The sequence below is a fragment of the Apus apus genome, chromosome 3, assembly GCF_020740795.1.
Source record: "Apus apus isolate bApuApu2 chromosome 3, bApuApu2.pri.cur, whole genome shotgun sequence".
Taxonomy (NCBI): Eukaryota; Metazoa; Chordata; class Aves; order Apodiformes; family Apodidae; genus Apus; species Apus apus.
Window position 1 is genome coordinate 66,214,695 of NC_067284.1, and position 17,330 is coordinate 66,232,024.

The 17,330-nt window shown below is 36.7% G+C and overlaps 1 protein-coding gene across 1 annotated transcript in view; it reads left to right on the forward strand.

Annotated features, from left to right (window-relative positions):
- Positions 1 to 17,330, forward strand: part of USH2A (usherin) — a 388,839-nt gene that overhangs the window by 160,182 nt on the left and 211,327 nt on the right. Inside the window, exons 30-31 of the mRNA XM_051613556.1 lie at positions 8,594 to 8,707; positions 11,044 to 11,205. Coding sequence (XP_051469516.1) covers positions 8,594 to 8,707; positions 11,044 to 11,205 — 276 coding nt within the window. The remainder of the gene's footprint in view (positions 1 to 8,593; positions 8,708 to 11,043; positions 11,206 to 17,330) is intronic.

The following is a 17,330-nucleotide window of genomic DNA, read 5'->3' on the forward strand; positions in this document are numbered from 1 at the left end:
CATCTTGCCTTCATAGAAACATGTAATAAAATAGATACACTTTGAATATAGCCAATCACACTCAGAGTAATAAAGGAAACAGTGGATCAGCACATCAAAGAATTTTTTTCCTAAGGGCTGAGTTGCTTTACTGAGTATTCCAGTGCATTCCACATGATGTTAGAATGCTGCCATCGGAATTTGGGATATAAATTAGAATCAGTATTCAACTAAATTAAAGAATTTCTAGAACACACTGTTTCCATGAGTTTTGTGAGTAGCTTTTGCTTCTACTTTCCCTTGGAATCCAAAATATTACAGAATCACAATATTGTTGGGGTTGGAAGGGACCTCCTGAGATCATCTATTCCATCTCTCCAGCTCAAGCATCCCTCCAGCTCCAGCTCAACCTGCTGCTGGAGCAGATTTCCCAGGACTGTGTCCTGTCATGTTTTGAATATCTCCACAGATGGAGAAATTCCTCTACAGGAAGCCTGTTTCAGTGTTTGTGCTCACAGTAAAAAAGTGGTTTCTTGTGTTCAGGTGGAATTTATTGTGTATCAGTTTGTGCCTATTGACTCTAGACCTGTCCCTGGGCATGACTGAGAAGAGTCTGGCTCCTTCTTCTTTGTTCTCCCCCATCAGAAATTTATACACATTGATAGATCACCTTGAGCCTTCTCTTCTTTGAGCTGATTGGTCCCAGCTCTCTCAGCCTCTCATAACAGACATTCTCCAGTCCCTTTATCATCTTAGTGGCCCTTTTGTATCATCCACAAAGTTGCTGAAGGTGCACACTTCTCCCATCATCAAGGTCATTAATGGAGGTGTTGAACAGTATTGGTCCAAATATCCAACCCTTGGGGTACACCACATCTGTCTTCCATCTAAATGGATTTTTGTGACACAGATCACAATCCTCTGGTGCTTCTCTTGTCAAGCAAATCTTAGAAAAACATAGTACAATACAGATTGCTCTCACAGTAGAATTCAGGAGACCCACAAGCCTCTAAATTGTACCAGCTCCCAGTTCCAGACAGTGAGGAATGGTAGCAAAAGCTGCAAATAATATTTAAATAAAATATCCTGCAAAATAATTCACAAACGTTTGGTATTGCTGTTTAGACTTTTCTTTTAATTTTATATTTTTGCAGTTCATCCTGCCTGTGTTGTTGCCACAGTAGCCAAGTACTGAAGTGTTGGCTGCACATGTGATAATGAGAAAACTTGTCTACGGCTTCCTCTCTGAATGCCCGTGGTTGTAGTTCCTCCTTCCCTTGACACGTGTTTATAATTACTTTTCACCTTTTAGTCTTTTATGCTCGGTAGATGAATATCTCAGGAAAAGTTAATTTAATGATTTAATATGGTTAATCAAAGCGGCTAGGCTCCACCTCGGGGGAAGCCGGCTGCCTGACTGGCTAATGCACCTGCTCAGAGAAACACTGCTGGCTGAGAGCTACTCCCTCTCAGGGAGAACTCTGCCAGGCCCAGGCAGGCACTGCTACTGGTCCCTGCACCCTGATGGCTGCCTCTGGTGGGGTTAGGGAGCTCCCAGGGCCAGGCCCCACGGTGCTGCGTGGGGCCCTGTGTGGCCTGGTGCAACAGATGGGGGCAGCTGGGGCTGGCTGCTCCCCACAGGCTGGGAGTCAGGATGGCCACCCCACAAGCCAGGTAACACCGGCACAGCCAGGCTGCTTCTGAAAGAACTGTTCATTGTCTGTGATGGCTCTCAGAAAATCATAGAAGCATTTTGGTTGGAAAAGATCTTCAGGAGTCTAACCATTAACCTAACTCTACTGAGCCCAATGCTATACAGTGTCCCCAAGCCCCACATCTACAAATGTTCTAAACACATCCCGGGATGGTGATTCAGCCACCTCCTTGAGGAGCCTGTTCCAGTGTCTGGCAACGCTTTAGCTGAAAAAGTGTCTTCTAGTATCTAATCTAAACCTCGCCTCGCATGACTTGAGGCCATTTCCTCTCATCCTGTCACTTTTTACTTCAGCAGAAGAGACTGACCCCCACCTCTCTGCAACCTTCTTTCAGGTAGCTGTAGGGAGCAATAGAGTTGTTATTGTCTTTGGGGTTCTTTGATCTACATGGGGTTCATGAGCTATTCACCACAGCCAGGTAGTTTACCATGTGAAACCATTAATGAATTACTTTGATATTACTTTCATGCACTTGAAATTACTTGAGAGCTTTTGTTTTGTACAAATATTTTATGCTCAAAACACTGCTAAACTGCAGTAACTGAGATTTTTGTAAATTTGTGGAAAAGAATTGCAAACCAACTAATGTGATTATATGTAGGTTCATAACACTAGGAGGATTCGCAGGTCCATACTCCACGTTGAGACAAATTTCTAATGTTCTAAAACATTTCATGATGATACAAAGAGTCACAACCATGTTTGGTATATTTAGCTCATGTTTACTGACAACTAAAATCTGACAATGTTTAAAGTAATAAAAGCTGAAAGTTTGTATTGTAAATACAGTTTTCAAAGCTGCTTCACTAGGTGCTTGAACCGAGCTTAAATACAAAGATGGTTGTAATTTTCAGCTGTATTCTTTCACTTTATTGTAATTTAGTAGAAGTAACCTTTGGTCAGAAGCACAGATAGATGACAGACAACATCTACATATTTCCTGTAACTAGAAGAATTATGGTATGCACTTTAGAGTGCCATGCTACAGTGTGTGAGATGTGGAAGGCTGTATGCGTCCTTCCCACACAAAGGGGTAACATGTACTGTGACCCATGTGATGACTGTGGCTGCAATGCTTGTTGTTAGCCTGTTCTGTCCCTGTGGGTGTCTTAAGGAGATCTATCTCTCTCACCCATATGTAGTCACACCTCTCTGTGGCAGGGCTGCAGGGGTATACCAGAAGGTGCACCTCAGCCCCTGCTCAGGTCTCTGTTTGACTGTGACAGTTAATGCAGCATAGGGTAGCCAACAGATCTGCCTGTGCCCTTTACGTTTCTGTGTGTTGAAAAGTAGTGCCTAAGCTACTAATGACTCTAAAGTCACTGGCAGAATGTAGGTTCGTATCTCCTTTCGTTTAGCTCGCTTTAGCAAACTAGCAGCGTGTTTTTCAATACATGCATTTTAAAACATGAATTATATTAATATTCTGCAATGTTAAGGTACTAACTTGATTGAGTTTAGTCCTGAATGAATTTTGTTTACAGTCAAGTCCTGACCAAGTTAATTTATTCATATGAAATGTCAATTGTTTGATTAAATAAACTGGAATATTTTATTAAAATTACATCAGTTCTTCACTACATACCACTACTTTTATTAACAAAAATAGAGTTAAGCTTCTTAATGTTTGTATGTTGAAAAGGATTATTAATATGTTTTTTATAGACATACTCCAAAAACTTTGCGAAAAATTAACAGTCTTTCTCTCTGGAAACTTAAGATTATTCCATAGAAAGTGAACAATAACTAAGTCATCTGGCAGGATGAAGAATACCAGAGTAATAGATGCTACAGAACCAATATTCTCCGTGGTTAATTAACTCTTAGTGCAATATTGGACTGTTGGGCTAAGGTTTTCTGCAAATTAAAGCAACCAGAGTTGCCTGGTGTTATGGGTGAAGTAACAATTCCACTGCAACCCGAATTGCATCTTCAAGGCCAGTGGAGCTTGTTTATGGTTGGTTATGAAATTTGCATGTTGGGAAAAAAAGGGTCTTCCAAGCCACAACAATCCAGTAACTAAAGTAAACTTTTTTGTTGTTGTTGTTCTTACAAGCCAAAGAGTTGGAACAGGTGCCCTTTTGTTCAATAACTCTTCAAAATTCTATGACTTATACTATAGTTATGGTAGAAGATGCTTTAAAAATGCAGATGCATGTGACAGATTGATGTGCACAGGCTTGCAATCCAGAAATGCATATGTAGAAAATGCATGTGCTTAAACAGTTTTTGCTACAATCTGTCAAAAACAAAGTCAGTTGAGGACTTCCTTTTCTGGTCAGTGGACTGTGATTAAGTGTACTGTGGCAATGATGCATCTCGACACACAACTGACTTTGTTAGACAGATGCTGTACAACCTCAGGCATTCAAGTTGACTAAATAGTCTTTAGGTTTGGGGAGGGGAGATTTGGTAATTTTTTTAAAAAAGCTTAAGCAAGAATTAAGGTAAACCTGATATCTGCTTCAAAACAGGTCCTTATGAAATAGAGTATTAGGGATAAAACGGTGAAAATAATCAGGCAAGGAGAAGACCCTTTGGCAAAAAAATCACTCAGCTTGTGAAACATTGGAATTTGTGAGGGTAAGCTCTGTGGTTGACTTTGGGAATCGTAACATTCAGTGGCAGAGCGGAGTTTTCAGGCTGCACATGAAAGTAGTGCCTGGTTATGAGTATTATTAGCAAAAATTACCAGTAAAAAAAAAAAAAAAAATCAGCTAGCCTTGGAAATTGTCCTCTTCTACCCTTTTACTTGCATTTTTTTTGTGGAACTTCAGTGTTTCTGTTACATCTGTAAGATTAAATAGCTTTTTGTGTGTGTGTGAGTTGTGTGTGGATGAGTGCATTTAGTTTTGTTTTTATGGAAAGGCTCCTTCAATAAATGTATTTTTAAAAGTTCACCTCAATTTTTATTTGTTTAGCCAGTTCATTATGCAGAGTAAAAGCTTTGTAAGTTGTCATAAGCAAGAGTGTCTTTTCATGTCTGAAGACCTGGTGGTATTTTGAAACTTTCTGAAAAAGCAGGATGACAGATTGAAACAGTGAAGCAGCTGCTTTTTAACTGGATGAGGAAATTGCTAGAATACTGTAATTGCCTTTGAATCTATTTTTTCAGTGTTTGGAACAGAATATTAGTGCCAATATCTGAGTGGTAAAACAATTTTTTTTCCTTGATGAAAAGTACTACACTAAAAATCTGCCAGGATATTGTGGAATCTGTCTGAGTTACCTGCATACATAAGACCTCCTTTTTAGATGTAATGAGCAAAAGGAATGTGTGTTTTATGGAAAAGTATGTATTAGAATGATGAATGAAGTAGATATAAAGATGCAACTAAATCTGACTAGTCCACACATCCATTTTGCCATAAATTCATTGTTGACCCTTTTCTGCTGTCCATGTCAATGTTTTTATCCCTTATCTGCAAGAATGAATGTAGAGTTTTCTCTCTGACACAACTCTAAACCTCAACTTTAAATATTGCAAATAATTAAAGATCATTTAAATAAAAGTATAGAAAATGAAATACTAGTTTTGCATATAAAGTGAGCTTAATGTTCTAGGTGTGATTCCAGATCGCTCTTTTAGACTGTTAACTTTACATTCATATTTAACAAATGACATTATTCAGTTTCATGGGGTCACTGTGTCAAAATGTCTGTGTTAGAACTTTAATTTATTTCCAAAGGTTCTTTGAGTGGGCAGATAGGAGTGGTGTGTTAGAATGATTTACCATCTCTGATTCCTTGTGTGGATTTTAAGGGTGGAACGTAGTCTATGGTGTAAATTTTAAGTCTAGATGGATTCAGCTGCTCTGCAGTGGCAGGTTGAATGAATGGGACTCATATCCCAAATGTGGGAGGCTGACCCTCTTCTTAAATATTGATGGTGCCTCTAATTCTGTCTCCTGATCAAAGTGGCAATTTACCTACCTCTCTCCTCTTAGCATTAATAGAATATTTGGAAGTGTGCTTGTGGCCAAATTTTGCTTTGTTAAGTATCCCATCTTGGAAAGTTTGATGGATTCTTAGCAGATCAGCAATTCTTTGATATAGACAAGAGATGCCAGTCTTAGTGTGTGATAATTGATGGGTTGGGGAAAGTTTTTTAAAGCTGTCAACCAACTTCATTGGATCATAGGCTATTTTTATTGCAAGATTTATTTTGCTGTGCTATAAATTAATTCACGTGTACGAGAGATGATCTTTGCTATGGGACTGCTGACTTTGTACTCTAAGATAGTCAGGCACTGAGTGTAAATTTCACTGACTGACTAAAAGTGCAGAGGAAATGAGTGGGTAATGAGAGCAGAGCAGCCAGTTCTTTAATTGAATTAAAAGCTGGGTGACACCAATGCAGACACCTGTCCAATTACAGACAGGCCAAGGTGTTTACCATTGCTGTACAAGCGATTTGAAGATGACAGAAATCTTTCCGCCCACAGATTAACATAATGAAGGAGAACAGATTACAGTGAAAGCTGGCCAAACAGATAGGTTGGCAGCTGAGAAAAAAGTAGTTTGCTGATGTATGTAAATAAAATCTGTGCACTTGCTATTGCCTACCTACGCAGCACATCTGTTTCTTTGTAAAAGAAAATAGTGCAAGAGTTGATGTGAAAAAAACCCCATTAGTTAATAATTGCACAAATTATTTTTTAAGTTGCTGCCTTTGCTTAGTAATTTTTTAAAACATGAATCCCCTGTTACAGAAGGTTTTATATGTTGGGTTTTTTTCGAATTCTCACTGCCTTTGGCAAACCTACCTTTGCAATATACACTCTGTTGTGCTGCAGGTGCTTTATATAAAATCTTTCTGCTTTTTCAAAAGTAAACCAAACAACCCAATCCAAGCCTTCTGCAGATACAGGCATCTTTCTGGGTATGTGCTCCTGCAGCTCTCAGTGCCTGAAGCCATTGGTGACCCACAGAATGTGTTCCATCAGGAAATGCAAGGAGCATTAATTCTCTGTTTCATATGAAATGAATGCTACAAGTGCTAAATGTACAAATAAAACTAAATTGCTTCCTAAAGCACAGCAGAGTGAACAGAGAGGTGGCATATACATTATACCATGCTTCTCTTAACCAAGAACTTGCAAATGTCACAGAGTATTTGGTTTTTGCATGTGTTTATTTGCTGAACGTAATTCCAATAGTACTTTTAATACTGTCCTATGTTTAACCCTTTCTGAGCTGGAAATAAATGCTTTGTACTTTAAGTCAAATTATTAAAAAAAAAATGCTTTTTTGACTGATAAAAATTTCATTGCTAAAAAACTTATTGTAGATTAAAGTATTCCTGCTTTACAGGGATACTGATGCTTTAAAATATAATTACTTTGTATTTTCTGTTTTTGAATGCTCTTAAAAATATTGGCCCTTCATCACAGGAAGATGACAGGCACGTTTGCTTGAGTGGTGGCTGACACAACATTCTTTTCCTTTCCTGACCCATTTACATTAGATCCTAAGATGGCAGCACAGCTTTCCACTGTTAACTAAGGTTTGCAAAATCAAGACTGTAACCAGAGGGAGTGGATTCTGATCAGCCAGTTTTAGTTTAACACTACTCTGGAGTGAATGTGATTACTTCTGAATATCTCTTTGCATGTATGAATAGAACTGGACATCAGAGAATTAAAATAGAAAGATCATGGCAATGCCAGCCTTTGAAGTTATTTTTTTAATTATAAGACACAAACATGGCTAATTCAGTGGAAGCTAATCTTATATTTCCATGTGAATACACCTATTAGTAAACACAACATGAACATTCACAGATTTGCTTTGGTTATATCACTCAGAAAAGAATGTATTTATGTTGTAACATCCAGTATCAAGTTTTCCAGGCCCTTTTTGTGAGGATAAAGGGTTTACATGGAGAAAAAAGACTTTTTAAAAAATGAAACTCAGTTATGTTGCATTCTATGTAGTAGTTTGATGAAGAGTAATAATAAGGCCTAATTTCTTCTTATATATATATTTTAATGAAACACCCCATTGATTTTACTAAAAGCTGTGAGAGGTGAGAGAGGTGAGAACATGGTTTGTAATAAACTTGACATGAATTGGCCTTCTTTTAATTACTACTGCATTTTCATTCCATATTATTTTAGTGTTGGACCTACTTTGAAATGGGAACTGCTGATGTTTCTTAAAATGACTGTAAACCACATTTTTCCCATGTAACCCTACTGTATATTGCAGAACTTCTTGAAGTGGTGAGCAGTTATTTGTTGCATTCACCATTACAAGTATCTGATCGATATGTGGAAATCTAGCAACTTCTCTTCACTAACATAAGCAGGGCCTGAAAAAGCATAAGATTCCAGATCTTTCTTTATTGTAAACCCTTGGGTACTGTGTCACCTGAATTATGTTACTGTAGTAGTATAGCAAGTATATGGTCTATATGCTGCCACTGAAGCAATGGAACACAAGTGGAGTGTTTCATACAAAAAAGAGATTTCAGTTTATGGATTAACAGGGGCAACATTAGAGAGGAAGCATTAAAAAAAATGGTCTGGGAGACAGCAAAAATTTCTTGGGAAAAAAAAAGAATAACTGAGAAAACTTTATGAGGAGGTTACTAAGAAAAAAACATGTAATTGTTATATACCTCAGTCTTGAAATAGTATATTATAGTGAGCATAACTAAAGGAACATAGCTGCATCATGAGTATCAAGAATAGAATAAAATACCGTTTACTCTTAATTTATTTTGCAAAATTTAAGTATTGACCTACTTGGAATGAAACCTTAAAATATTTTTTCTTTTCTGCCTGTAACAGTGGAAGCCTATAACAGAAAACTTCAATTTTTTGCTTCTGTCTGTGTATGTATGTAATCAATCTGTACACTGTACTTGCACAACACCTTGCTTTCTTCTGTTGCAGGCATATTGACAGGCTTGCATCCCTTCACAAACTATGCTGTAACCCTAACTGCTTGCACTTTGGCTGGCTGTACTGAGAGCTTGCATGCATTGAACATCTCCACTCCGCAAGAAGGTAAAGTAATTTCAAAGGTCTTGACTTCCACATTTCAGTCATGAATAATAAAACAGGAGAAGAGCTAAATGCTGCAAAGCCATTTGCTGGAAAACCCCAACCTAATTTGATGACAAAGTGCATTGCCAGACCATAATTGCTCCATTTTTTGGGGGGGTGCGAAAATGAATCAAACTCCATACCCTTTAATGACATGCATCTTTAATAGCTGTAATGCAGATTAATGGGCTTTTTAATTGCTGTTACATTGTTCATGCAAGAGCCTTGTCATTAATATGAAGCATCTGAAAGATTAATGAAAGCTTCCTCATTTTACTATGGCTCGGAAGTAAATCTAGAGACAGTCTGACTAAAAAGAATTGATTGTATGGCACAGTATGAAATTGAGAATCAAACGGTTGATTTCCATGGTTTCTTTTAACTGCTAAACACCAGTAAGAGGCAACAATTATTTCAGTGTGATGAAACCTCCACATGCCGATTGAGTTATTTATTAATCACTGTTTAGATTTTGTCTTTTTTTTTTTTCTAAACACTTTTTCATGTTTTTGTGTTCAAACTTACAGGTTGTGAATGCAAGTTAGTTTTTTATGCTTACATTAAGAACTAGAGAAGGAAGAAAGTGAAAATACATTACAGTTCTGACTTTAGAGACTAGGCTGTTAAGTAATACACATCAATTACTGGAGCAAATGCACCCAAAATATCTGTGACATATCTAACTTCACTCTGAATTAAACATAAAGTCCACATCTTTTGGTTCTATCGTTCTAAAGCCATGTTAATCCAGCTAAAGTCATCAGTTACTCCTAATTTACACCAGTAGAATAATGAGGACTTTGACATGGATTTATAGGACAGCAGACAATCTTCCATGATGTGGAGTAGATTTCAAAATTCCTTCCCTCCCACCACTCTTTGTTTTATCTTCTCATGTAAACTAGGTAGTAATACAGTACCAATAGAACAAATAACATTTTTGCATGAAGTTATATGAATTACAACCATAATGATTGAAATGAGTCCAGAGTGTTGCACTGCTGCTGAAGGAGGTAGTCATGCAAGGCATTGTCCTGATGAGAACAGTCCTGGAGATTGCAGTCTAACATTGCTGGAACAGCATTTTGATGTCAACATGTTAGCAACTGCCAGCAGCCATAATCAAATCAAAACCCAATTCTTGCCTCTTGGAAGTTCTGCCTAAGCTGACCGAGTTTGTCTGGTAGCATTATTCATTAATATGTGCAGCCTCTGAGAGCCAAATAGTTAATGGATGTAAACACAAAATACAGAAATGTATATTAATTTCTGTTGTAATGTAGTAATTAAAAGGAATTTATTTGAGTCTTAATTTATCAGCTTACTGAATAAAGCAGGAATTCTTATGTATGTTTGAGAAAAACATCCAGTATTTTAAGATGTGCTGTCATGTTGGGAAGGTTTAGGCAAGAATAGATTATTTTAATTTTTTTCCCAGAGATCAAATAAAGCCATGGGTAACGTGTTTTATGCCTCTGAAGAACTGAACAAAAAGTCAATGTGTGGAGTTTCTATTTCTGGATGCTCTTGTTGCATGCTCTTAGTAACAATAAATTGATGATACAGAAGACAGATACCATATCACACCCTCCAGCTATCCCTGTTTCCCTATTGAAACATTCATTACTTTATATTGTTTTCACATTGCCAGCCACTGCTAGTTATTGTTTTAAATTGCTAGCACAGAGCTTGTAAATTACAAGATATTCCTCCCAGACTAAGGCCCAAGTTCTTCTCCCCTTGTGATATTCAGTGGGATTGCTTGTGCTCCTAGCATATAACTCATTGGAACAGTAAGAGAACTCAGCTTTTAAATTATTATCCATTGCCAACTTCCAGTATATTATATACAAAAAATCTCTGCTAAACAAACATTACTAAGTGTATTGAATTATGAAAAGTCTGAAATAGAGGTATTTCCTAAGAATACAGCATCTGCATTTGTGATTGTCACTTTTCTTTAGGAACAACAAGCATGAAGGAAAATAGTTTGTATTTAAAAAAGAACTGTAATAAAATTATGTATCCCTCTCTTTGCTCGGTGTTATCAAGCTGGAAAGATGAAGTTACATATGCATAGTTTTTCTTCTAAAAGGCAAGGAGTATATCCTTGTCTTTCACAGAAGTTTCTGTTTGGCTAGGAAGCCTCACATGCAATAGGCGAGTTCTCAGAATGCTGGTCTGTTGCAAGCATAAAATCTCTTCTGAAACATCAGCTTTAAATCATTCTAGTAGTAGTTGAAATTATTTTTTATTTGCTGAAATACAGTGTAATATTTTATACATTTTTTCACCAGCTCCTCAAGATGTGCAAACACCCACAGCAATATCCTTTCCCACATTCTTGCTGATGAGTTGGAGTCCACCAAAAACACCAAATGGTGTTATTACACAGTATACTTTATATATGAATGGAGTACCAATTTACTTTGGAAATGGAACCAAATATGTTGTAAAAGGTGAGTTCTGTGTTAGGCAGCATGTCAGATGGGTTGTTATGAGTAATTATTTATTAATTATATATAACTGATTCCTTCTTATCTTAGAGGAAAAGAAATGGGCTGGATGCATTTATACCCTGATAAGTTTGTTCTTCTTTTAAAGAATCCTTCATAGAACTGGTCTGTTGAGACTGAGAAATTAATGTTGCCATGGTGTAGCTATATCTTGAGCTATGTTGTCATCTTTCACAGGACCTGAGTAATTTTTTAATGGTTTTATAACTTCTTCATCTTGTAGAATCCAGCTTTCAAAACAAATAAACTGTAAGCTGTTGAAGACAAGATATGATGTACATGTTTAATAGTTTTTCCTACTGTCTTCCTTAGATATTCTTAATTAGAGAGCTACTGTTTTGCTTTCCTGAATTCCCATGTTTAATTCATTTGTAAAAGCATAAACTAATAATCTGTTTTCTTCTGAAAACAGTTATGCAGTGTATCAATAACCAAGTTATATCACTACACTTGAACACTTAGAAGCTTAATGACTGCTATTTAACAGTACAGTGGAGCATGGTAATCTAACTTCTTATTGTAATGTAATTGGTGTAGTTTAATGAAGTTATCTAAGTTATTTCTTCAGAGATTATTCAAATATCAATAACAACAACAAATACTGAGCTGGAAATACCATATCACAACATTAGCACGATTCTGGACCCATCAGAATTTGTACATGGAAGTAGGTACAAGTAAAAATAAAACATTTCATATCAGACAACTTGAGGAAAAAGGGTATCAAGACCCTACTTCCTTTTTAATGTAAGGCCTTAAAATTCAAAGCCATTTCTGCATCTTGAGTTAGTATAAAATGTATTTAAAATTTCATATAGTTCAAATTTCTTTGCCTTGCACAGGCCACAAGCTACTGGTGTGGTGGGTCAGTTTTGACACTGAAAAATGAATCCAGTTAGAGAACCTCCTGAAGGCTGTTGATGATCGCTATAATAAATAGTGCACACTTTAAGTCAAACTTTTTCAATCTGTATTCAAAGGTAATGGATTTTTCGTAACCATAGTAACCTTAGTGTATTTCTGGATAAATACACAAGGTATATACTTTCTAGTTTTATTTTTGAATATAAAGTACCACATTATGTATTACTAATAATATGAAAAATAGGATATAGGTTAGCATAATGACAGCTCAAACAAGTGTGCATTTTTCTTCTGCAAAAAAATAAATATTTATCAAAAGTGTAGGTGCAATTAATTTCTTCCCCATCCCCCCCCCCCCTCCAGTTTTCTGGTATTCTTGTAGTGCCATTTATCTTATTTTGCAAGATCTCCATTAATCTCTTATTGCCATACCATAACACTATTCTTAAGAATTTTGAAGTGCAAATAGTTGTGCTTCCAATTTATTAAAATAATTACTGAAAGTTCATCACAGGTAATCTTACTGATGTGTTCGTCTGCAGCCTGGTTATAAGTTGACAAGGAATGTAAAACAGTTGAGAAAATGTTTGCCCTAATATATTCTGTTTGATTGGTTTAAATTAATGGCTGATTGTATTCTGACTCATAGTCAAAATTAATACTTACTGATAGAAATTGTGGTCAAATAACTTCTGTAATTGTTCTTCAAAAATACAGAAAAGGATAAATAGAAAAGGGTCAGAGCTCGTATCATTGGGTTCTAAGAAACATCAGAATACATTCAGATAAACTAGTTTAAGGAAATGTCTTCAGGTTCATATGCTTCCTAGAAGAGCTCTTGTTGCTGTTATTCAGAAATTATTTCTTTATATTTTTCAGGAAATGTTGATACTTTTTGTCTTACTGAGCATTTAATAAATTTGATTTTGATTAAATTTTTACATAGACTTAAGATACATAGAGAACAGAGAATCTTGCTTATTCAAAAGAGAAGGCTAGTGAGTCAGATTGCTTTGCCCTATGCAGTACTGCACAAGAGCTACCATTCTGAACATGACATAGAGATCAGTCTGTTTACTTTGGATCTGTTCTGCTTAGCTGCCAGTTTCTCACTGGGGGAGAAGAGGTGATCTTAGCCAGCAGGCTGGGATTTGGGCCACTATAAATCCCTGTTGCTCTGAATCAGGTTTATTAAAGATCTTGCTTAGATCTATATATATCTTTAATTTGACCCATCTTTGTTGCCCCCCCCCCCTTTTTTTTTTTTTTTTTTTTTTTTTTTTTCCTCCCCAAGGACTATGATTTTCAGTGAAAAGTTCATAATCTCATAGAATGGTTCAGGTTGGAAGGGATCATCTAGTTCCAACAGCCCTGCATGGGCAGGAACACTTCCCCCTAGACCAGGTTGCTCAAAGTCCCATCTCATCTGTCCTTGAATGCTTCTAGGGATGGGGCATCCACAGCTTCCCTGGGCAGCCTGTACCAGTGTCTCACCACCCTCACATTAAATAACTTCTTCCTAATGTCTTACATAAGTCTACCCTCTTTTGGTTTTAATCCATTACCCCGTGTCCTATCTCTACACACCCTTGTTAAAAGTCCCTGCCCAGCTTTCCTGTAGCCCATATAGGTACTGGCAGGCTGCTATGTGGTCTCCCTGGAGCCTTCTCCTCTCCAAGCTGAACTACTCCAACTCTCCCAGCCTGTCTTCATACTCTGATCATCTTTGTGGTCCTCCTCTGGACTTGGTCTAAGAGCAGCTTTTGACTTTCCAGTGTTATACTTGTCTATCTCCTACCTCTTTGGCTTTTTCATATCATTTTAAGCATTTAAGCATTCCCCTTTTGCTTTAAGCAGTTATGCGAGTGATGTTGGTGGCTTACAGCCTCAACATAATATGTTATTAACCCTAAACAGAGAGACAAAGTTCATTGTGTCTGACATCTGTTTCCTATTAATTCACCAAAGTGATTTTCGTAATTTAATAACTATACAACTGAATTCCTGACCAGTAGTCTATACTAGAAAGTCATAGATTCTCTCTGTGTTTTTTTAAGTGCTGTATCTTTTGAATTTATTTTTTTAAACTTTCTTTTTCAAAAATCATGAATTCTTTCTAATATTTAGTACTTCACTGACTTTCACTTCAGACCATGCAAAATGCAATCAGTTTAGGCCCATACTAATTAATGCATGACTTGAGGAGGGATATGTTTTCTCAACTTCATGATTGCGTATATATTGTTAACTTAATTTCAGATCTTGACAGTTGTGGAGGGCTTTACATACTCATTGATTTTCATGGAAATTCAAGTGTTTGTTTCCTCTAGGGGTTGAGCTGTAATGAAAAAGGAAGCCCTTTAAAAGCACATATGGCAAATGTACACATTTCCACACTGAAAAGGGGGACCCATTAGGCATCCATCATCCATTAGTGCCTTTTAAATATTTTCCTCATATTGACAAATTTGCTTCTTGGGTTATGAGGAATAAAGAACCAAAATTAAGCCAGCCTTTGTATTTCAGCACCTTTGTTAGCTGTCTGACTGTGATTTTTCTGCTTCCCACCTTTATGCAGTTGCCTTATGTGATACTTACTTCCTCATGCAATCTGAGTGCTATTTCACATCCTGAATCCCATTCCATGCCTAATGCCTCCAGTGGCTAGGGACAAACCAAGCATAAATACTCAATACAGGATCCCAAGTGGAATTAGCATGAGGCTATATGAATCCATGCCTCTGAATTCATGCTTTCATTTCATCCATGTAAGAGTTCAGCAGCTCCTGTAATCAAGACCAACAGTTGCAGCTCAGGAAAGCAACTGCAGTAGGGTTCTTGTCTCCATTCCTTACTGATCTGTAGAGATGACCAGCAGCAACGAGGAGATTGAAAAGCTTATACTTTTGTCTTCAAAACTCTTTAACATATACACACTGATCATACAAAGGCTTTTGATTTTAGGAAAATTTAAGTTGATTTTTCTGTGGAGAGCAACATAGACTTCTCACTCGTACAAACACTCAAACACAGGCAAAATTGAAGATTCTATTTTGAAATCTGGAGATTTCCTAATTCTTTCTATCTATCTATCTATCTATCTATCTATCTATCTATCTATCTATCTATCTACTTTTAATTTCAGCAAGGTATTTGTACTTGTTTTTTCAGTTTCAAACATTTCCTACTTGCCTTAGATGAAAGAGAAAATGGGGTGGGTTTTATGCTGAAAAGTATTTGACTGCAGTGGACTGATCTGGTGCCAGTACCACCAGCAGGAAATTGATCTGATAAATGCAGAAATACTACTATTAGCGGAGAATAATGTTAAGATGTGAGTCAAATGCCAGGTTGTTTTGGTGGAAATCCAGTGTTGTGAAGGACCTTTAGAAAAAAAGATTAGAGCAAAATATTCCTTTATTCTTAAATGCTGAGTATATGACAGACTATGGAAAGGTATTCATTACTTAACATGTTTACAAAGGGAAATGACTGTATAGATGGCTTTAGAAAACAAAAAATGTATAAATGTGTCTTTCCACTGAGCTTGGCATTGGGATTGTACATCTGCATTTTCTGAAGCACTAGATACTTGACATTGTTAACAAATTGTGTTAATATAATTTCCCTAGCAGAATCTAATGGTTCTAATAATGAATCTTTAAAAGGAAGATATTCATATTAAGACTCAGCTGTATGAAACTTATTTTTCTCTGCCAACACAAAAGAAGTATTTCCAGCTTTTCAGGAAAGAGATCCTGGCAACTATGTTAAAAGGACAGATCTTCAACAGAGTTGAATGAGTGTAGAGTTATCCTAAATTACATCCCCAAGAGTTTAAAAAAATGTGATAGACTGCTTTGTACCAGGTTTCTGGGCAAAATATTAAGGACAGTCTTGGAAAAAGATGAGAAGGCACTGCCTTCATAATTTTGTATAAGAGCATGAACTAAGCTTTGGCTTATTCAAATAATTACTTGACCTGAGGTTGATCCTACAAAACCAGGATAGAACAGGAGCCTTGTTTTTCTGAGAGGAAGAGGCAGATGTTTGACATCTGTGAAATAGGGCTTAGCACATCTGAACTTAAAATGGGACAAACCCAAATTGGTACCTGTATTTTTTTTGTGTGTTGCTGTAAACTAGCAGTAATTACAGTACACACTATGCACAGCCATGCACAGTAATTACATTGTAGTGAAAAACTGCCAAAAGTTTTTGTCCTTGTTATCCCTATAAATAATCCTGCTTGCTTTAAATGATAGATCATGATAATAAAAGCAAAGTCCATCATTATATCACTATTGTACCAATTTCCAAGTGAAATAATTTGAACAAGAAAATCCACAGAATTGTATGTAGAGGATAATTGAAATAAGATGTATCACTTGAAGCTGAATCACTGAGAAGAAAATACCGTTATGTTTAAGATGTAGTTATGATTACTTTTCATACCATTTTTTGCTATAGCCATCTTTAAAAACACCAACTTCCAACTCTTAAGGATTTGCATTCCTTTGTTTTATGTCCTGCTTAAAGATGGCAGGCAAACTTTGCCCTTGAGGACACAGTAGAAAAATTCTGTAATCCTCTGCTATGAGTCTATTTCCCAACATCCAGGCTGCAGTGAAATACAAATAAATACCAAATGACCCCACTCTGCTCTTTCAGTGAGGTGTTTTGGAAAGAATGGTTTGCTATCCAATGCAATGTTAGTGCTAGATATATATTTGTTAGAATGCTAAATGTCACAATTCCTCATTTTTTAGTGAAGTGGAAACTTATAGAGCGCCATTGCAAGCAATGCGAAGTTAGTTTTAATCTCTTCACGGTGAGAAATGGTTATCTGAAATGTCTTGCATATGACCCAACAAGATGTGCCCTAGTGTCTCTTTCTTATTTTAGAGTCTTGTAATACCATGCTACAGAGTAAGGTCCACCCTTTATATTTGGTTTTGCAACATATCCAGTTGATTAAGCATACAGGACAGAATGTGGCAAATAATGAATGCCTGCTTCTTCAGGCTTTATTCTGGCCCAAGTATGTGTTTAAGTGAACATATCTTGGTGCACCGAGCACTAAAGGGCAGAGTACACCAGTTTTACAGGAGAAGCGGCCTTCCTCTCAAAGTTGTAGACGTGTGGGTGTGTAAGAAGACACATTTGGTACACCTGAATTGGCAACACTGACATTGCCAGTGACC